Source organism: Tamandua tetradactyla, chromosome 2 (genome assembly GCF_023851605.1).
Source record: "Tamandua tetradactyla isolate mTamTet1 chromosome 2, mTamTet1.pri, whole genome shotgun sequence".
NCBI lineage: Eukaryota > Metazoa > Chordata > Mammalia > Pilosa > Myrmecophagidae > Tamandua > Tamandua tetradactyla.
Window position 1 is genome coordinate 168933757 of NC_135328.1, and position 21595 is coordinate 168955351.

The 21595-nt window shown below is 40.4% G+C and overlaps 1 protein-coding gene across 3 annotated transcripts in view; it reads right to left on the minus strand.

The window, feature by feature from the left end:
- ZYG11A (zyg-11 family member A, cell cycle regulator) overlaps nt 1–20506 on the minus strand; it is a 114473-nt gene extending 93967 nt beyond the window's left edge. For all 3 annotated transcript variants that reach the window (XR_013170971.1, XM_077149619.1, XM_077149618.1), the window contains exon 1: nt 20308–20506. Coding sequence is in view for 2 of the 3 variants with exons in the window: in XM_077149619.1 (XP_077005734.1) it covers nt 20308–20397 (90 nt within the window). In the remaining variant the exon portion in view is untranslated. The remainder of the gene's footprint in view (nt 1–20307) is intronic.
- Nucleotides 20507–21595: the final 1089 nt, after the last annotated feature.

Below are 21595 nucleotides of genomic sequence, written 5' to 3' on the forward strand. Positions count from 1 at the left end.
AAAACAAGTGAAATAAGAGGAAAAAAGCAAATAGTATGATTTCACTTATATGAGGTTTCTAGAAGAGGCAAATTCATAAAGACAAAAAATAGATGAGAGGTTACCAGGGACTGGGCGAGGGAGATAACGAGTCATTGTTTGATAGGTACTGATTCCATTTTGGGTGATGAAAAAATTTTGGTAATGTATGATGGTGATGGTAGCACAACATTCTAAACGTAATCCGTGTCACTGAATTGTACAATTAAAAATGTTTAAAATGGCACATTTCAAGTGTGTGCATGTGTATAACCACAATGTAAAAAATATTTTTTAAAAAAGGAACAAGGTGGGTGGGCCACATTAGCTCAGCAGGCGGAGTTTTCACCTGCCAGGTCAGAGACCCAAGTTCAATTTCCAGTGCCTGCCCACTGCCCAAGCAAAAAAAAAAAAAAGGAACAAGGTGCAAACTATACCATTCATATGAGAAAGTGTCTGGTGGATTGAAGCTGTTATATACTGCAGAAAAGACCATGTTCTTTCAATCCATTCCTGTGGGTACAGACATCTGGTAGGTGGGACATTTTGGTTTAGGTTATTTCAACTGAGCTGTGACTCACCCTACTTCAGTTTGGTAATGCTGTCAAAAGGCAATATACCAGAAATGGATGAGCCTTTATCAAGGGATTTGTTAAATTACAAGTGTACAAACCTAAGACCTTAAAAATGTCCATATGCAGGCATCCACAGAAAAATACTCTGAAGAAAGGCCGGTGTCTGTCACATGGGAAGGCATATGACTAGTGTCTCCTGGTCCTTGTTCCCAGTTCCATTGCTTCCAGCTTTTGATTCCAGAGGCTTCCTCTCTAAGTCCTCACTTAACTTCTCTGAGATAAAACTCTGGGTTTTGGCTTAGCATCTCCGAAGGCCAAAGATTTCTTCTCATTAAGAGTCTATGCCCTGGAGTCAGATTCCAAGATGGTGGCTTAGCAATGTGTGCGATTTAGTTCGTCCTCCAGAACAACTACTAAATAACCAGAAACAGTACAGAACACTTTCTGGGGCCACGTCAGTAACAGGTCACAGCGTAACCCAGTCTGGACCAGCTGGACCAGCTGTGAGTCCCCCCAGAACTGGGAGTTCCCCAAGCCGTGGCAGCCTGCGCCTCTCCCCCACAGGCTGCTTTCCAGAGGGGAAAGGAAAGAGACTTTACCAGCAGCAGGGGCTGAGCCCAACCAAGCACCAATTGTGGCATTAATTAACAAATTCTGACTACTAAAAATAGGCCCCCAGCTCAGGTGAACCTGGTCAAAGCGAAGGTCGCTCATTTTTACCACAGCACCAAGGGGGCAGGGCTGACGGAAAAAGAAAAAAAAAAAAGAAACAGAAGTTTTTGTGGCTGTGTTTCTACAAAGGCTTGACTGCCTTTGGATTCAGCAGCAGGACTTCTCAGGCTGCAACTATCCCAGGCATGGGCAGAAACAAGCTTGTTTGAGGGCTTGCCTGGAGCCTGTGCCTTCCCTAGGGGAGGGGTGAGGCCCAGCTCAGGTGGAATCCATCCCTCAAGGAATTCAGACACCAGGGCTTGGTAATTTGAAGCCATTAAAACAAGCCTACAACCTCTCCTCTGTCTCCACCATGCCCAATGCAGGGAGAGTCTGCCAAAGTTAAAGGTACTGCATCATCTTATGCGGGTGGGACCTGTAGTCAGACAAGCGCCACATATTGGGCAGGATAAGAAAAACAGAGCCCAGAGACTTCACAGGAAAGTCTTTCAACCTGCTGGGTCTCACCCTCAGGGAAAACTGACACAGGTGACTCTTTCCTCCTGATAGGAGGTCAGTTTGGTCTGGGAAAATCCGGTTGGGGTCTATAATACCTAAGCAGACCCTCCTAGGGGTGGGGGGAAAAGGCACCATACAAGCAGGGCAAGAAACAAGAACTGAAAATTTCTCCTCCTTTAAACAAAACCTAAGTTAGAGGTCCAGAAAAAGCTGAACTGAACGTCAAAGAACAGATAGACAACAAATCCATGCAGCAAGAAAACCCTAGGTAAAAGAAGTGAAAGCAGTCTCCAGAATAAACTAATTAAGGTAATTAAATGCCTAGATGCCAGCAAAAAATAACAACTCACACTAGGAAAATGGAAGCTATGGCCCAGTCAAAGGAACAAACCAACAATTCAAATGAGATACAGGAGCTGAAACATTTAATTCAGAATATATGAACAGACATGGAAAACCTCATCAAAAACCAAATCAATGAATTGAGGGAGGATATAAAGAAGGCAAGGAATGAAAAAAAGAAGAAATCAAAAGTCTGAAAAAACAAATCACAGAACTTATGGGAATGAAAAGCATAGTAGAAGAAATGAAAAAACAATGGAAACCTACAATGATAGATTTTGAGAGGCAGAACACAGGATTAGTGAACTGGAGGACGAAACATCTGAAATCCGATAAGAAAAAGGAAATATAGAGAAAAAAATGGAAAAATATGAGCAGGGACTCAGGGAATTGAATGACAATATGAAGCGCACGAATATACATGTTGTAGATGTTCCAGAAGGAAAAGAGAAGGGAAAAGGAGGAGAAAAACTAATGGAGGAAATTATCACTGAAAATTTCCCAACTCTTATGAAAGACTTAAAATTACAGATCCAAAAAGTACAGTGTACCCCAAAGAGAACAGATCCAAATAGACATACTCCAAGACACTTACCAACCAGAATATCAGAGGTCAAAGAAAAAGAGGGAATCTCGAAAGCAGCATGAGAAAAGCAATCCATCACATACAAGGGAAGCCCAATAAGACTATGTGTAGATTTCTCAACAGAAACCATAGAGGCGAGAAGACAGTGGGATGATATATTTAAATTACTAAAAGAGAAAAACTGCCAACCAAGAATTCTATATCCAGCAAACTTGTCCTTCAAAAATGAGGGAGAAATTAAAACATTCTCAGACACAAAATCACTGAGAGAATTTGTGACCAAGAGACCAGCTCTGCAATAAATACTAAAGGGAGCACTAGAGACAGATATGAAAAGACAGATGAGGAGTGGAGAAGAGTGTAGAAAGGAAGACTATGAGTAAAGGTAAAAAGAAGGAAAAGTAGATATGACATAGAAAATCAAAAAGGCAGTATGGTAGAAGAAAGTACTACCCGTGCAGTAATATCACTAAATGTTAATGGATTAAACTCCCCAATCAAAAGACATAGACTTGCAGAATGGATTAAAAAACAGGACCCCTCCCCTTTTGGTAGAGCCACAAGAAAGCCAGCAAATGCCGTGTTTGCCATGTGCCATTCCAGCTGAGAGAGAAACACTGAACGTCGTCGGCCTTCTTGAACGAAGTGCCTCTGATTGAAGGTGACAAATGTTGAAGAAATGATACCTGCTTTCTAGTTAGCTGAACTCAAGACCACAGTAGCAGAGTTCATCACAGATTCTGAATATTAAACCTGCAACGGCAATCGTTGTGCACAAGCACACACCCATGGCTCACTTCGACCTCCTAATGGGAAATGGAGACATGGAAGCTGTGATATTTTCTAACAAAGGGAAAGAAGCAGAGAGCCTGCCTACAGAATCCAAGGATAGAGCAAATGATTGAAAATATTGATGCTGTGGGGAATCAGGATTCTTGCTATGGAGGAGGAGAGATACAAATATAGAATGGGAAGGTAAGGAACTCAACTATGAATCAAGTTTCTTCAGGGAGCTCATGATCAACTGGGAGGGGAAGCAGTGTGTAAATGCTATTAGACTGACATCTGCTGGGGAAGCCAGGCTGACGGGTTTCCTAGGCAGGCCCGCAGCAGGCTGCCACTCGGCCCTCCCCCTGGGCGCAAGGGACCAGCACAGGGGTGGCCTAGACCTGACCCGGGGTGCCAGGCCCCTGCAGCCTCGCCTCTGGGCTGCCCTCCCTCCGGCCAGGATCCAGGTTCAGCCACTGATCGGTAGAGTTGCCCGATTTCTCTCCTGCTTCCAGAAGCCGAGCTGAGCCCTGGAATGGCCCTGGTTTGGCATAGGCTCTCAGGGATTGGTGGCTCCAGCCTGGGCCTGATGGTCAGGAGAGAGTCTGGGTGGTGTTGGGGATTGAATTACACCCCACCCCCCACCCTAAGACGTGTTCAAGTCTTAACCCCCAGTCCTGCCAGTGTGGACCCATCTGTAAAGAGGCCTTTCCTTTATCAATGATAGTACTGGTTAAGGTGAGGCCACACTAAATTAGGGCTCACCTTAGTTCAGTACAGCTGAAGCCCTTATAAGTAAAGGAAATTGAACAAGGAAGTAAAAGTCAGAAACCAGAAGAAGTCAGACAATGAGACACATGACCATGTGATGGAGGCAGAGGTGTAAGCTGAGGAACCCCAAAGAGGACCAGAAAGTCACCCCCAGAATGATGCAGACTCTGGGAGAAAGCACAGCCTGTGGGGACCTCGGTTTGGGATTTCTCATCTCCAAAACCATGTGTGCTGGGGATTGAATCATGTCCCCCACAAAAGGCATGCTCAGGTCCCAACCCCTGGCCCTGTGAGTGTGAACCATTTGTAAACAGGACCTTTGAAAATGTTATTAAGTAAGATGTGCCCGGTGGGCCTTAATCCAACATGGCTGAAGTCCTTGGAAGCAAAGGAGATTGGGCACATTAGGAGAAGCTCCAGGCAGTAGCCAGAAGCTAGAAGTCAACAGAACCCAGAAGAGAAAGGAGAAAACGCTGCCACGTGCATTGCCCTCTGACGAAAAGCTAAGGACCAAGGATTGCTGGCAGCCCCAGAATGTCTTTGGAGAGAAAGCACTGCCTTTCTGATGCCTCGATTTTGAACTTCTCTTAGCCTCAAAACCAAGAACCTATACATTCTGATTGTTTAAACCAATCTATCGTGTAGCATTTGTTTTAGCAGCTGGAAAACTAAGACATTGAGCCAATAAATTCCTGTTATGTAAAAAAAAAACAAAAAAAAACAGGACCCATCTATATGCTGTCTTTACTCAAAGGATATGAGTGAGGGCAAGGACACAAACGGACATTAGCACACCAATGTTTATAGCAGCATTATTTACAATTACCAAGAGATGAAAACAGCCAAAATGTCCATCAACAGACGGGTGGCTAAACAAACTGTGGCATATACATACAATGAAATATTATGCTGCTGCAAGACAGAATAACATTATGAAGTTTGTAACAACATGGATGGACCTTAAGGACATTATGCTGAGTGAGATTAGACAAAAACAAAAGAATACTGTATGGTCTCACTGGTATGAACTGACATTAGTGAATAAACTTGGAATATTCTGTTGGTAACAGAGACCATCAGGAGATAGAAATAGGGTAAGATATTGGGTAATTGGAGCTGAAGGGATACAGATTGCGTAACAGGACTGAATATAAAAACTCAGAAATGGACAGCACAATACACCTAACTGTAATACAATTATGTTAAAACACTGAATGAAGTTGAATGTGAGAATGATAGAGGGAGGAAGGCTGGGGGCATAAATGAAATCACAAAGAAAGACAATAAAGATTGAGATGGCATAATCTAGGAATGACTAGAGTGTATAATGATAGTGACTAAATGTACATATTTTCAAGATGTGTTTGCATGAGGAAGAACAAAGGAATGTCATTACTGCAGGGTGCTGAAAACAGATGGTAATTAATATTTTTAAAGTTCAACTTATGTATGAGACTAAAGCAAAAAATTATTTGGTACAAAATTCATATTTTGACTAGTGCATCTCCTAATATAACTTATGTAGATATTTAGTTGAACCACATAAGTACATGGAACCTTGTACTTATGTAGGACATAAGATTTTGTTGGTTTGTCCAGAGTGATGCCCCAATGAATACCAGAGTGATCTGATTAGTGAGTGGAAAAGTATTTGCAAAGTCCCCTTCAGGGAATGGTGAGAACAGGGGAAAATTCAACCTCCCCAAATTGAATTCTTGATATTCTCACAAGTAGTGTGGACAACCATAGCTATAGGCTGAGCCCCCAGTCTTGGGGTTTGTTCATATGAAACTTAACCCCACAAAGGCTAGGTCAAGCCTATTTAAAATTAGGCCTAAGAGTTACCCGCAAGAGAACCTCTTTTGTTGCTCAGATGTGGCCTCTCTCTCCAGCCAACACAACAAGCAAACTCATCACCCTCCCCCTGTCTACATGGGTCATGACTCCCAGGGGTGTGGACCTTCCTGGCAAAATGGGACAGAAATCCTAGAATGAGCTGAGACTCAGCATCAAGGGACTGAGAAAAACTCTACATTGAGCTGAGACCCAGCATTGAGGGATTGAGAAAACCTTCCCAATCAAAAGGGGGAAGAGGGAAATGAGACAAAGTGTCAATGGTTGAGAGACTCCAGAGTCAAAAGGTTATCCTGGAGGTTACTCTTACGCATTAAGTAGATATTACCTTGTTATTCAAGATGTAAGGGAGAGGTTGGAGGGAATGGCGTGAAAATGTAGAGCTGTGTTCCAGTAGACATGTTTCTTGATGATGATTATATAATGATATAGCTTTCAAAATTTGACTGTGTGAATGTGAAACACTTGTGTCTGATGCTCCTTTTATCTACCTTGTCAACAGACAAGTAGAACATATGGAATAAAAATAAATAATAGGGGGAACAAATGTTAAAATAAATTTAGTATGAAATGCTAGTGATCAATGAAAGGGAGGGGTAAGGGATATGGCATGTATAATTTTTTTTTCTGTTTTCGTTTTATTTTTCTGTTGTCTTTTTATTTCTTTTTCTGAATTGATGCAAATGTTCTAAGAAATGATCATGATGATGAATCTGCAACTATGTGATAATATTGAGAATTACTGATTATGTAGAACAGACTGATCATATGTTAAGAATGTGTTTCTTTCTTGTAATTTTTTTCTAATTTAAAAATTAATAATAAAAAAAAAGAATCAAGGCTGCTGAAACACAGCTCGACAGTCACTCCAATATACCATAAACTAAAAAGGGATATTTACATAATGTTTAAGAATAACCTCCAGGATAACCTCTTGACTCTCTCTGAAATCTCTCAGCCACTGAAACTTTATTTGGTCTCATTTCTGTCCCCCTTGTGGTCAAGAAGGCTTTCTCAATCCCAGGATGCCTGGCCCCAGTTTATACCAGGAGGAGTGTCCCATGTTGCCAGAATGATTTACATTCCTGGGAGTCATGTCCTGCGGAGGGGTGAGGGCAGTGACTTCATCCACTGAGTTGGCATTGAGAGAGAGGCCACATCGGAGCAACGTTCTTGGAGGGTGACACCCAGCATAATTATAAGTAGGTGCAGATTCTTCTTTGCAGGAGCAAGCTTCATAGTGTCAAGCCCAAGATCGAGGGTTCAGCCTGTTGGTTGTCCCCACTGCTTGCGAGAATATCAGGACTTCCTCAGATGAGAATGTAGAATATTTCCTCCTTTCTTCCCAGTTCCCCAAGAGGACCTTACAAACATTTTTTTATTTCTGCCCAAATTACTCTGGAGTATACTGGGGCATCAAACTAACCTGACAAACCACCAAAACCTCATGCCCTATTCAAGATCCCATGTAATTTGGTGTTGAAATAAACTGACCATACAAGTTAAATTAGATAATGTGCTAACCAAAATATAAACTTGGCACCAAATAAACATCTCTCCCTTTGGTCTCACACAGAAGTTGAAGTTTTAAAATATGGACCGAATCATCCTTTACCCACTATTCTGATTTACCTTAGTCCTTTCCAGATCAGCTTCATTCATATCTCTAGTTGAAGTCTGACTACTTTTTCAACTTTTTAAACAGTTGCTGTATGGAGCAATGCCAACTCTCACAGCTTTAGAGCTCCAACTCTGAGTCTCAGGTGCCACATAAATACCCAAAGTTTCAGGAAACCACCAGGTTATACACAAATAGCTTAGTACCTCAGAATTTAGAAATAAGTTACAACTCCTGAATATATGTGACTGCTATAAGAGTTAATAATCTAGGAACCTTTACAATAGGGCCCAACGTGATAACTCATGTTCTCGACTTCAATTCTGAGTTTGTATGTTATAGTTAGTCCATATGAGTGAGGCATGATAATATTTGTCTTTTTGTTTCTGACATTTCATTCAACACACAGTCCTTAAGGTTCATTCACCTAGTTGTATGCCTCACAACTTCATTCTTTCTTGCAGCTGCTCAGTAGTGCTTCATACATATACATCACAGTTCCTCCTTACATTTCTGTCATTGTACCCTTAGGGCACCTCCATCCATTGTGAATTGTGAACCCTGCTGTCATAAACACCAGTGTGCAAATGCCCATTTGTCTCCCCATGCCCAGTTCCTCCAGTTATATACCTAGCAATGGGGTCGCAGGATCATATGGCAACCCCACCCTTAGCCTCCTGTGGAACCACCACACTGCCCTCCAGAAGAACTGCACTCCTCAGCTTTCCTTCCAACAAAGAATAGATACATCTCTTTCTCCACATTTTCTCTAGCACTTGTTTCTCTCTGTTCATTTTAAAGAGTTTTATTCACACATCATACAATTCAACCGTTCTAGTTTGCCAGCAGCTGGAATGTGATATACTAGAAACAGAAGTTTTTAAAAGGGAGCTTTTATTATAATTCTAAGTCTACAGTTCTAGGGACATACAAGTCTATAAAAAATATCTAAATTAAGGCACCAACAAGAGGTTAACTTCACTCAAGAAAGGCCGATAAAGTTCAGGATTTTCTCTCAAGTGGAAAGACACATAGCAAACATGACAGCATCTGCTACCTCTCTCTTCAGGTCTCCTGTTTCATGAAGTTCCCCTTTTCTTCATCTTGAAAGGTCTCTGGTTGCATGAGCTCTCTCGTCTCCTGTGGATCTTGTGCTCTCCTATAGCTCTCTCATCATTCTTTGGATCTTGTGCTCTCCTATAGCTCTCTCATCATTCTTGTCATTCTGAAGCTTTATCTAAAATGTTTTCTCTTTTAAAGGATTTCAGTAATCAAGACCTGCCTGCAATGTGTGGAGTCACATCTCCCTCTAATCTAATGTTAATACCCACAACTGGACAAATCACATCTCTGTGAGATAATTTAATCATGTCTCCAACCTACAGTGCAGTCTTAGGGATTAAAAGAAGCACTGCTCCCCTAAAATTGGATTAGGATTAAAGCATGGCTTTTCTAGGGTACATAAATCCTTTCAAACCAGCATACCAACCTAAGTAAATAGCCACGCCTTCACCACCATAATAGCCCTATTTTTTATAACACTGCAAATAACATTTTTAAATTTTATAAACTATATATAGTTGCTATATATAGAAGTGATTTTTTAACTCTTGATCCTGCAAGCTTTCTAACATCACTCGTAGTTTTGTAAATTTCTAAAGATTTTTTGCAGTTATGTCATTTACAAACAGACAATTTTACTTCTTCCTTTCCCATCTAAATTTTCCATTTCCTTTTTTAAAATTACATTTTCTAGGACCTCCTGCACAATTTCAGAGGCAGGGTGACCACCTTTGCCTTGGTATACATCTTTTACACAGTATGATATTACTTGTAGATTTTTTGATAGAGGTCCTTGAAAGTTTTTATTCTTAGTTTACTGACAGTTTTAAACATGAATTGTTTTACAATGTGACTGTGTGATTGTGAAAACCTGTCTGATGCTCCTTTTACCAGAGTATGGACAGATAAGTAAGTAAATATTGATAAAAAATGGATAAGGGGTAAAATAAATTGGGTAGATTGAAATACAAGTAGTCAATGAGAGGGAGGGATAAGGGGTATGGGATGTATGAGTTTTTTCTTTTTATTTCTTTTTCTGGAGTGATACAAATGCTCTAAAAATGATCATGGTTATGAATACACAAGCATGTGATGATATTATAAAAAAGATTCTGAAAGCTGCAGGAGAAAAGCAACATGTTATATACAAGGTAATCCCAAAAATACTGAGCGCCAATTTCTTATCAGAAACTATAAAGGGAAGAGGGCAATGGGCTGAAAAATTTAAAGTGTTGAAGAAAAACAGTACTAGCCAAGAATTTTAGATCCGGCAAGACCCTCTTTCAAAAATGAGGCAGAGACTAAGACATTCTCAAATAAACAAAGGCTAAGGGAGTACATCACCCCTATACCACTATATAAACAATGCTAAAGGGAGTTATTTAGACTGAAATGAAAGGAAACTAGAAAGAGGTTTAAACTTGCATAAAAACCCATGGTAAAGGTAAACCTTTGGGGTAATTATGTCAGTACTACTGTATTAAATTTTATTAGTATGTAATTTCATTTCTTAATTCCCACTGGTGCTAAAATGTAAGTTCATTAAAAAAAGTAATGATAAATCTATGGTTTTGGATGGACATATGTGGTAGTTAGATTCAGGTGTCAACTTGGCTAGGTGAAGGTGCCTACTTCTATTGCTGTGGACGTGAGCCAATGGCATGTGAACCTTATCTGTTGTTGATTACATCTGCAGTTGGCTAGGAGGCATGCTGCTGCAATGAATGATGTTTGATTTAATTGGCAGGTGCTTAAAGAAGAGAGCTCAGCATACCACAGCCCAAGCAGCTCAGCATACCTCATCTCAGCACTCACAACTCAGCTCAGGTCTTTGAAGATGCAGAAAGAAATTGCCCTGGGGAAAGTTGGAACCCAGAGGCCTGGAGAGAAGGCCAATAGAGATCACCCCGTGCCTTCCCATGTAAGAAAGAACCTCAGTTGATAGTTAGCTGCCTTTCCTCCGAAGAACTAATGAAATAAATCCCCTTTTATTAAAAGCCAACCCTCTCTGGTGTGTTGCATTCTGGCAGCTAGCAAACTAGAACAAGATACAATGTACAAATATATAATGAGTAACAAGTACAAAAAAAGGGGAGCAGATGGGTTTAGACACACTATGTGTGTATGCTATTAAAGTTAAATTGGTATCAAAACAATTATACCCCATAGTCACCACAAGGAAAATGTATGAAAAATATATCCAGATACAAATGAGAAGGGACACAATATGGTATACCACAAAAAATCCAATAAATATGAAAGTAGGCATTAACGGAAAAATTAAGGGGCAAAAACAAAGAGGATTTACAAAATCAAAACAGCACAGTAACACAAGAAATGACCTAACCTAATTAACCAAGGAGTCAATCAAGGAAAAAAAAATCCATTCAAAATAGCAATTAAAGAATCAAGTATCTATGAATGAACTTAACTAGGGATATAAAGGGCTTGTACATAGAGACTACATAACATTATTAAAAGAAATCAAAGAAGATCTAAATAGATGGAAAGACATCCCATGCTCATAGAGAGAAGACTAAATGTAGTTAAGATGTCAGTTCTACACAAATTGATCTATAGATTCAACGCATACCACTCAAAATTCCAACAATCACCACAGGGTCTCAACAAGCAAAGCTCTCATCTACCATGCCGGAGACCCAGGTTCAATTCCTGATGCCTGCCCATGTAAAAAAAAACCAAATAAATAAAATAAAATTTCCCGTGGAGCTTAAAAAAAAAAAAAAGGGCAGGTCACAGTAGCTCAACAAGTAGAGTTCTCGCCTGCCATGCTAGAGATCCAGGTTTGATTTCCAGTGCCTGCCCATGAAAACAAACAAAAAAAAATTCGAAGAACCCACTTTGAAAACTTGGAAAAGCTATTTACCAATTCATGTGGAAGGGTAAGAGACACCAAATAGCTAAAAGCAATTTAAAAAAAAAGAAAAATGAAGTGGGAGGATTAACACCCTGATTTTAAAACTTATTATAAAGTCACAGTGGTCAAAACAGCATGGTATTGACAAATGAAATCAAATCAAGAGCAGAGAAATAGACCACCAAATCTATGGTCAACTGATCATCAACAAGGCCTCCAAGTCCACTGAACTGGGACAAAATAGTCCTCTGAATAAATGGGCATGGAAGAACTGGATATCAACAGCCAGAAGAATGAGAGAGGACCCTTACCTTACCCTCTATACAAAAATTAACTCAAATTGGATCAAACACCTAAACGTAAGAAGCAGTACCATAAAGCTCCTAGAAGAAAATGTAGGGAAACATCTTCAAACCTAGAAAAAAATGTAGGCGGTTGCTTCCTAAACTTTACACCCAAAGCACAAGGAGCAAAAGAAAAAATAATTAAATGGGAACTCCTCAAAATCAAATGCTTCTGCACATCAAAAGACCTTTTGTAAAAAAGGTGAAAAGGCAGACAATTCATTCAATCGGAGAACATATTTGGAAATCACGCATCAGATAAAGGTTTGATATCCTGCATACATAAAGAAATCATACAACTCAACAACAAAAGAACAAGCAACTCAGTTATAAAATGGGCTAAAGGTATGAATAGACATTTTTCTGAAGAGCAAATACAGATGGATAAAAAGCACATGAAGAGACGCTCATTCTCATTAGCTATAAGGGAAATGCAGATCAATCCCACAATGAGATACCATCTCACACCTATAAGAATGGCTGCTATTAAACAAACAGGAAACTACAAATGTTGGAGAGGATGTAGACAAATTGAGACACTTACGCACTGCTGGTGGGAATGTATAATGGTACAGCAGCTATGGAAGACAGTTTGACGGTTCCTCAGAAAACTAAATAACGAGATGTCTTATGACCTGGAAATACTCAGTTGTATAAATGGAAACAATCCAAGGGCCCATCAACAGATGAATGAATTAACAAAATGTGGTATATACATACAATGGAATATTATACAGCAATAAGACAAAATAACGTCCTGAACCACATGACAAGATGGATGAGCTTTGAGGACATAATGCTGAGTGAAATAAGCCAGAAACAAATAGAGAGCTACTATATGATTCTCATTTTATGGCTATTGTAAAGGAAAATCAGAGGCTTATAATATTGAATATAGGGGACCTAGAGATACACAGAAGCTTGAGATGGGTGAATGGTTTGCTAACGAGGTTGAACTTAATTGAAAGTGAATAGACAGAAGTGAAGGCAGTTCACCTGTGGTCTATAAGTTATGTTACCATATTGAAGGTAAACATGATTGAAAGGGATTGTATAGACTCACGTGTTCCATCAATCAACACTACAAATATAAATAAGCTTTTGCATGAAAAGAGATGACTCTTACAAAAAGTGTGTAAGTTCAGGGTATAGGGGGAAACTGTTATTGCATGCCATGGGCTATGTTTAACAGGAAAATGTCAATAGCATCACAGGAATACCAGGGGTACTAATGGGGAGAGTGACCAGAGTTAGGGGGACGTTTGGGTTTTCTATTTAGCGAGGGTGTGTTTATTGTCTATCCTTCTTTTGGGAACAATGAAGCTCTATAAAATTTAAAGTGTTGATGGACTTTGGACATTATACACGAAGCCTAGAAGATGGAGGTGACTGAAAAAGGCACTGATTGAGAACTAGACTGGTGAATGACAGTGTAAACATATAATCGAACATGGTGCTGCTACAAATAGGAGCGAAGTTATGAGACAAGCAATGATTTGAATGAACATGTGGGACATTTGGTGAGGTAAAATAAGTCAGAAACAAAAAAGCAAATATTGTCTGATATTATTTAGAAAACACTTACACGAAAACTGGGGCCTAGATTATAAGCTCTTATAGCAATCACATTTACTCTGGAGTGATAATTATTATTTTTGGATTTTGAGGGTCCTTTTTATATTTGTATAACTTGGTATTTAGACATAAGAATGAAGCCGATCAGGTCAGGATTAAGGTAATTCAGAATAACAGAGGTAAGGAAGACACTGCCTGCATTTTAGAACTTCATCTATTCTTTGAGACCAAAACAAGAAAGTTTTGTTGTCCAGAACCTAAATTTTCTGTAGCACTTAATCTAACTCAACCCATCTGGATATATCATTTAAACAATCCAAACACAGGGAGCCCAGAATAAGAACGAGAGCCTTTAATCTGTATAGCTTAATGTAATGCCTGGATACATCTCAGAGTATACTAAGTAGGTAACCAAAAAGTATTGGCAAAGTCCCTTGAGGTATGGGAGAAAAATTATGGAAATACTAAACTTTATCACCAAGGAAACCCCAGATCTGTGCCAAACATTAGGGATACCCAAATTGATAGGCCAAGTGTGCCAGTTTGAAGGGATATATGTACCCTAGAAAAGCCATGTTTTAATCCTAATCCCATTTTGTAAAGGCAGTCGTTTCTTCTAATCCCTATTCAGTATTGTATGTTTGAAACTGTAATTAGATCATCTCCCTAGAGATGTGATTTCGTTAAGAGTGGTTGTTAAACTGGATTAAGTGGAGGTGTGTCTCCACCCATTAGGTGGGTCTTGATTAGTTTACTGGAATCCTATAAAAGAGGAAACATTTTAGAGAAAGTGAGAGATTCAGAGAGAGCAGAGCAGAACAATATAGCCACGAGAAGCAGAATCCACCAACCAGTGACCTTTTGGAGAAGAAGAAGGAAACCACCTCCCGGGGAGCTTCATGAAACAGGAAGCCAGGAGAGGAAGCTAGCAGATGACGTCATGTTTGCCATGTGCTCCTTCAGATGAGAGAGAAACCCTGACTGTGTTCGCCATGTGCCCTTTCACTTGAGAGAGAAACCCTAAACTTCACTGGCCTTCTTGAACCAAGGTATCTTTCCCTGGATGCCTTTGATTGAACATTTCTATGGACTTGTTTAATTGGGACATTTTCTCAGCCTTAGAACTGTAAACTAGCAACTTATTAAATTCCCCTTTTTAAAGCCATTCCGTTTCTGGTATACTGCAGAATATATACTGGTATATTCCAGCAGCTAGCAACCTAGAACATCAAGCCCTTGATCTTGAAGCTTGCTCTTGTGAAGCTTATGCATGTAGCATAGAAGCTCAGCCTACTATAGGTATGACTAAAAGTCACCTCCAGAGGACCTCTTTTGTTGCTCAGATGTGGCCTCTTTCTCTCTAAGCCCAACACTGCAAGTGAAACCATGCCATCTCCACAATGTAGGACACAACATCCAGGGATGAAAGTCTCACTGGCGGCATGGGAGGAAAATCCCAGGGATGAGCCTGGCTCTGGCACTGCAGGATCAACAATGCCATCATGACAAAAAAGGGGAAAAGAAGTGTAACAAATAAGGTATCAGTAGCCTTCAAACAGGGAGTTCAAATAGAGTCAAGAGGCTACACTGGAGGTCACTTTTACACATGCTTTAGTTAGACATTGCTACCTATCATAACTTGCCAAACCCCAAACAAAACCATTCTTGCCAATACTAAAGAATATTGTACTGGTCTGAAAGGATTTATGTACTCTAGAAAAACCATGTTTAATCCTGATCCCATCTTACAAGGGCAAGCATTTCTTTAATTCCTATTCAATAATGTAAGTTGGAATCTTTAGATGAGGTTATCTCCACAGAGATGTGACATACCCAGTTGTGGGTATAACTTGATTAGACAGAGATGTGACTCTACCCATTTCAGGTGGGTCATCATTAGTTTACTGGAATCCTTTAAAAGAGGAAGCATTTTGGAGAGACAGTGAGAATGACGACCAGAGCCACGAGATGAACAATCCTTGAGCCATAGAGCCCATGCAACCAAAGACCTTTGGAGATGAAGAAGGAATACGCCCTGGGGGAGCTTTATGAAACACAAAGCCTGGAAAGAAAGCTAGCAGACATTGCCATGTTCACCATGTGACCTTCCAGTTGAAAGAGAAATCCTGAACTTCATTGGCCTTTCTTGAGTGAAGAAAACCTCTTGCTGGTGCCTTAATTCGGACGTTTTTATAGACTTGCTTTAATTTGGACATTTTCACAGTCTTAGAATTGTAAACTTGCAACTTAATAAATTTTCCCTTTTAAAAGCCCTTCTGTCTCTGGTATATCATATTCCAGCAGCTAGCAAACTAGAACAAATATCTAGGGCATTATATAAGATTCTACAAAGGTTCCATGCACTAGAGTAACTTTCTAAAACCTACAACCTCCAGATGGGTCCCTGAACCAGATAACTCCTGAAATGCAGAGGGGCCAGCCTTTCCAGACCATCAACTAGTTCCATCCCCCTATCCCATATTAGTAGCCCTTTCCAACATGAAAAAGTTAGAATGGACAGAGATCAAATAGCACTAAAGAGTAGGAAAAAGATCAAAGATGATGGTGGAGTTATACAGAGAAGGTAGGGTTTAACAAATGAGTATGACTGTTGAATCATTATACTGATTATTTCTTTTAGCCTCCAGTACCTTACAGCAGCTAGAAACAAAAACCTAAAAGTGTGGAACTGAACTCTGAAATCTGTTCTACAACTAATTGTTGTGATGTACTTTGAAATTTATTGCTTTTATGCGTATATATATGTTAAAGAGAAGGAGGAGTATAACAGAGAAGGTAGGACTTAACAAATGAGTATGACTGCTGAACCATTATATTGCTATTTCTGTCAGTCTTCAGTGTCTTGGAGCAACTAGAAGAAAAACCGAAAAATCATGGAACTGTAACCCATATCAAAATTTAAAATCTGTTCTATAGCTACTTGTTAAAATGTACTTGGAAATTTATCACTGTTTTGTATACGTTATATTTCACAATTAAAAAACATTAAAAGGGCAGGCAATGGTGGTGCAGTGGCAGAGTTCTCACCTGCCATGCTGGAAATCTGGGTTCAATTTCCAGTGCCTGCCCATGCCAAAAAACAAAGCATGTTAAAGGGCAGTGCAACGGTGGCGCAGTGGCAGAATTCTCACCTGCCATGCCAGAGACCCGGGTTCAATTCCCAGTGCTTGCCCATGCCAAAAAAAAAAGGGGGGAAAAAATGTTAAAAAAAAATAATAATAATAACATCATAGTGGTGGAAGGAAGTCCTACATTATCAGTAGTTACTTTAAATGCAAATAGATTAAACACTCCAGTCAAAAGGCAGAATGAATAAAAAAAAGCATGATCAGACTATATGCTGTTTACAAGAGACACACATGAAAAAGACATAAGTAGGTTGAAAGTGAAAGGATGGAAAAAAATATACCATGCAAGTAGTACCAAAAGAGAGCTAATATCAGATAAAATAGAGTTTAAGTCAAAAACAGTTAAGAGAACAAAAATTGTAAAAATAAATTTAAAACACCAAAATAAAAATAAATAAATAACAAAACAGACCCCCCCAAAAAGTTGCAAGAAACAAAGATAGTCATTATATTACCATAAGGGGGTCAATTCAACAATATGTTAACAGTTATAAATATATATGCATCTAACAGCAGAAGCCCAAATATGTGAAGCAAATACTGACAGGAGAAACTGATGGTTCTATATTCATAGGAGACTTTAATACACCATTTTCAATTATGGACAGAACATCTAGACAGCAGATCAATAAGGAAAAACAAGACCTAAACAATTATCTAAACCACTAGACCTAACAGACATATACAGAATACTTCACCCAACAACAGAATATACATTCTTTTCCAGTGCCCATGGATCATTCTCCAGGATAGATCATATCCTAGGACACAATAAGTTAAAAAATATTGAAATCATACAATTCATCTTTTCTGACCACAATGAAATGAAGCTGGAAATCAATAACAGAGGGAGAAATGAAGATTCACAAATGTTGAAATTGAACAATGTACTCTTAAACAACCAATGAGTAAATGAAGAAATCACAAGAGAAATGAGGAAATATCTTGAGGCAAATGAAAATGAAAATATAACATACCAAAATTTATGGGATGTAGAAAAGGCAAGGCTGAGAGGGAAATTTCTAGCTCTAAATGCTTACATTAAAAAAAGAAGAAAGATCTCAAACCAGAGACCTAACCTCAAAACTAGAGGATCCAGGCAAAGCAGAACAAACTAAATCCAAGGTGAGAAGGAAGGAAATAAAGATTAGAGCAGAGATAAATGAAATAGAGAATAAAGAAACGTAGAGAGAATCAACAAAATCAAAACTTGGTTCTCTGAAAAGATTAATATAATTGACAAATCTTTAGCAATAGTAACAAAGGTAAAAGAGAGAACACAAATGACTAAAATCAGAAATAAAAAGGGGGACATTAATACCAACCCCAAACATATAAAAAAAGGACCATAAGGGTCCTTATGAACAACTAACTGTACCCCAATAAATAAGCTCACCTGAATGAAATGGACAAATTCCTAAAAATACACGAAATACCTACACCGACTCAAGAAGAAACAGATTTCAACAAAGCAACAACTAGCAAAGAGATTGAATCACTAATCAAAATCCTCCCAATGTAGACTGAAATACTGTGGGTCAATGAGAAGGGTGTAAGGAGTATGGGATGTATGAGTTCTTTTTTCTTTTTCTGGAGTGATGCAGACGTTCTAAAAATGATCATGGTGAAGAACACACAACTATGTGATGAGATTGTGAACCACTGATCGTATAATATGGTTGGACTGTATGTGTGTGGATATTTCTCAAAAACTAACAAACCAAAAAACCTCCCAACAAAGAAAAGTCCAGGAATTAGGAATACTTATTCATTGCTGGTGGGAATGTAAAATCGTGCAGCTTCTGATGAAGACAGTTTGGCAGTTCCTCAGAAAGTTAAGTATAGAAATACAAAATGATCTGGCATTCGCACTTCTGGGTATGTACCCAAAGGAGTTGAAGGCTGTGACTCAAACAGATAAGAGCACACGGAAGATCATACTTCTCAAACAATGGAAGCAACCCAAGTGTTCCATGACCAATGAACAGTAAGACAAAATGTGGTATATATACACAATGGCATATTTTTCAGCCAGAAAAAGTAATGAAGTTTTGATAGGTGTAAGACAGATGAATCTTGAGGACATTATTCTGAGGGAAATAAGCCAGACATAAAAGGACAAATATGTATGATCTCAGTGATTTGAAATCATTAGAAAAGCACACTCTTAGGGGCAGAAACTAGAATATAGGATACTGGTGAAGGGGAGGGAGTAGGGAAAAGGGAGGTAAGGCTTAAAATGTACAGTTTCTTTTGCTAGGATGAACGTTTTGGTAAGAGATGATGGTGGTGGTAGTACAATATTGTGAACATAATTAGCAGCACTGAATTATATATTTGAATTTGGGAAAATTTTAGGTTACTTAAATGTTACTACCAAAAAAAAAAAAAAAATCCATGGAACTGCCCAACACAGTGAACCCTAATTAAACCATGGGCTATAGTTAGTACTACAACTTAAAAATGTGCTTTCATCAATTGTAAGAAATGTACCACACCAATGCAAGGAATTACTAGTAGGGCGGTTTATGGGAATCCTGCATTTTATGCATGATTTTTCTGTAAACCCAAAGTTTCTCTAATAATTTTTTTTAATCTGGAAAAAAAAGGGAGTCCAAAGGGTTATGTTTGCAGGGCATTCCCACAAGAAGTAGGATGCAACTTTAATCAGAGTACCTTCTTCCCTCTGTACAAATTTTGGTTTACCACTAGTTTTTGAGCTCTCAGAGGGTGCCCCTTGGGGCTTAGTAAAATGTGGAATCTAACAGCAGAACATCTGCATTCAAGTTCATGAGTAAGTCAACTAACTTCAAGGGTCTCAACTTCACCATGTCAGTTAAATGAAGTCTACCAATGCCTAGGGAAAACCGAAAGAATTACAGGATTGCTTTAGAAAGGCGATATTTAACACACAGTAGGAGCTAAACACACATTCATTTTGTTTGCATTTTGCTCAGAGCTTAACTCTGTACGCATTCGGGAAGAGGTTCCGGGAGTGGAACATTAAGAATCTCAGTCAGTTTTCGGGGCTCTTCAGGCCGGGCTCAAGACAGGCTTCCTGCAATGTCCCTGGCCCAAGGCCTCCACACCAAACCCACCACACACCTAGGGAAACGGTCAAGGTTTGGGGCATTTGGGTTCATAATGATGATAACGCTGCAGTTTGCTATGGGCCAGGCCTGGTGCCGTACATAGAGTTTATTTCTAAGCCTACACTACCCTGCGGCCAGGCCTGGTGCCGTACATAGAGTTTATTTCTAAGCCTACACTACCCTGCAAATAGATCCTGCTTTCGCCACGTGCGGTTCAACTTCTCAGACCTGAAGCGGGGCTCGCCCAAGGTCACGCCGGGGTGGGCCCGGGACCCCGCCGCGCCGCCGCCTCAGCTGCTCACGGTCAGTCCGCCAGGCCTAGGGGCTGGGACGCCCGGGACAGAAAACTCCCCTCCAGTGCCTGGTCCCCGGCGGCGACGGGGCCCGGAAGGGGCTCTGCCTCTCCAAACTAACCAACAAAGCCCACAGGAGTCCCCGACGGGCCGTTGCTCTTGCCAGGGCCGGGGCGCCCCGCTGAAGTTCGCGTCCGGGTCCCGGGGCTCACCTGCACCACGCAGCACCCCAGGGCATCCTTCTGAGCGTCGGGGGGGACGAGGGTCCGGGGCGAGAGGCCTGGGTGCAAGAAATGAACCATTGCGAACGCCGCCGGCAGGGCGTCGAGAGAGAGCTGGCGTCGAGCGGGGACCCGGATCCCGCGAGAGGAGGAACCGGGCGGCGCGGTGCTGAGGGGAGTCCCACTGGCGGTCGGGCCGGCAAAGCTTTTGAAACGCCCGGCGTGGCGACGCGCACGCGCCCAGCGCAGCCTAGCCCGGACCCAGGAGGTCGGGCCGCCGCAGACCCCGCCCCCGGGGACGGCCGCTCGCCACCCAGCGAGGTCGACCCATAGCCCCACCCGCCTCAGGACCCCAATTCGTTTTCCCTCAGCCGCTTCGACGTCGCTGTGACCAACCATCCGCCTGCGTGACCACTCGCCCAACTCCTATTCAACCCACTGAGACCAACCTTCCCCAAACCCACACCTCAGGAACTGATGCCACACTCCTGTTGTCCCGCAGAAGCGTTCCCGCCGACCGTCTCTACGCTGGAGTTGGAGGAATAGAATATATATTGTAATCCTCCTCAAAATCTCTCTCAAGTCCTCACAGTTTTTACTCCTAGAGACATTCGATGAATCGAATATCTTCCAGTTCCACCCTTATTAAGTAGGCAAAAAGATCTAGAAAATTAAAAAAAAAAAAAGTCAAGATTTCTTGTGACTGAAAAAGTACCCAAAAGCCCCAGCCTTCTCCAAGAAAGAAACCCTGAGAGGAGGCGTAAATTTGTACATTTTAGCGAATGTAAGAGAAAATGTCTTGAAAAAAAGGTAGTTGTGAATTCGAATCCTGGATTGAAATTCCAGCTCAGCCTTCTGATAACCTGTAGACCTTTGGCAAGATTCTTACTTTACCTGACCTTCAATTTTTTTATTAGTAAAATGTGGTAGGAAAAAAAAATGTGGTAGGAATGCCTTAACTCGATGGGTTAATGTAAGAATTTAACAAGATAATGTATGTAAACAATTGATCACAATGCTTGGCGTTTATCAAGTACTTCATAAGTAGATTCAATTGCTAAAATTATTTTTCAAGTACAAATAACTTTGCAAAATGCTTTCCTTTTATATTCATTCTTTTATTTAATCGTCATACTTCCGACATCTCCACCTCCAAACACACTTTCAGCTTCCTCTTTCATGGAGCAACACAATAAAAATACAACATCCCAAGCTTCCACCATCACATCTTCCCCCCCTTCCCTTCCCACACACTTCCTGCCTTGTCTCCTATTACTAT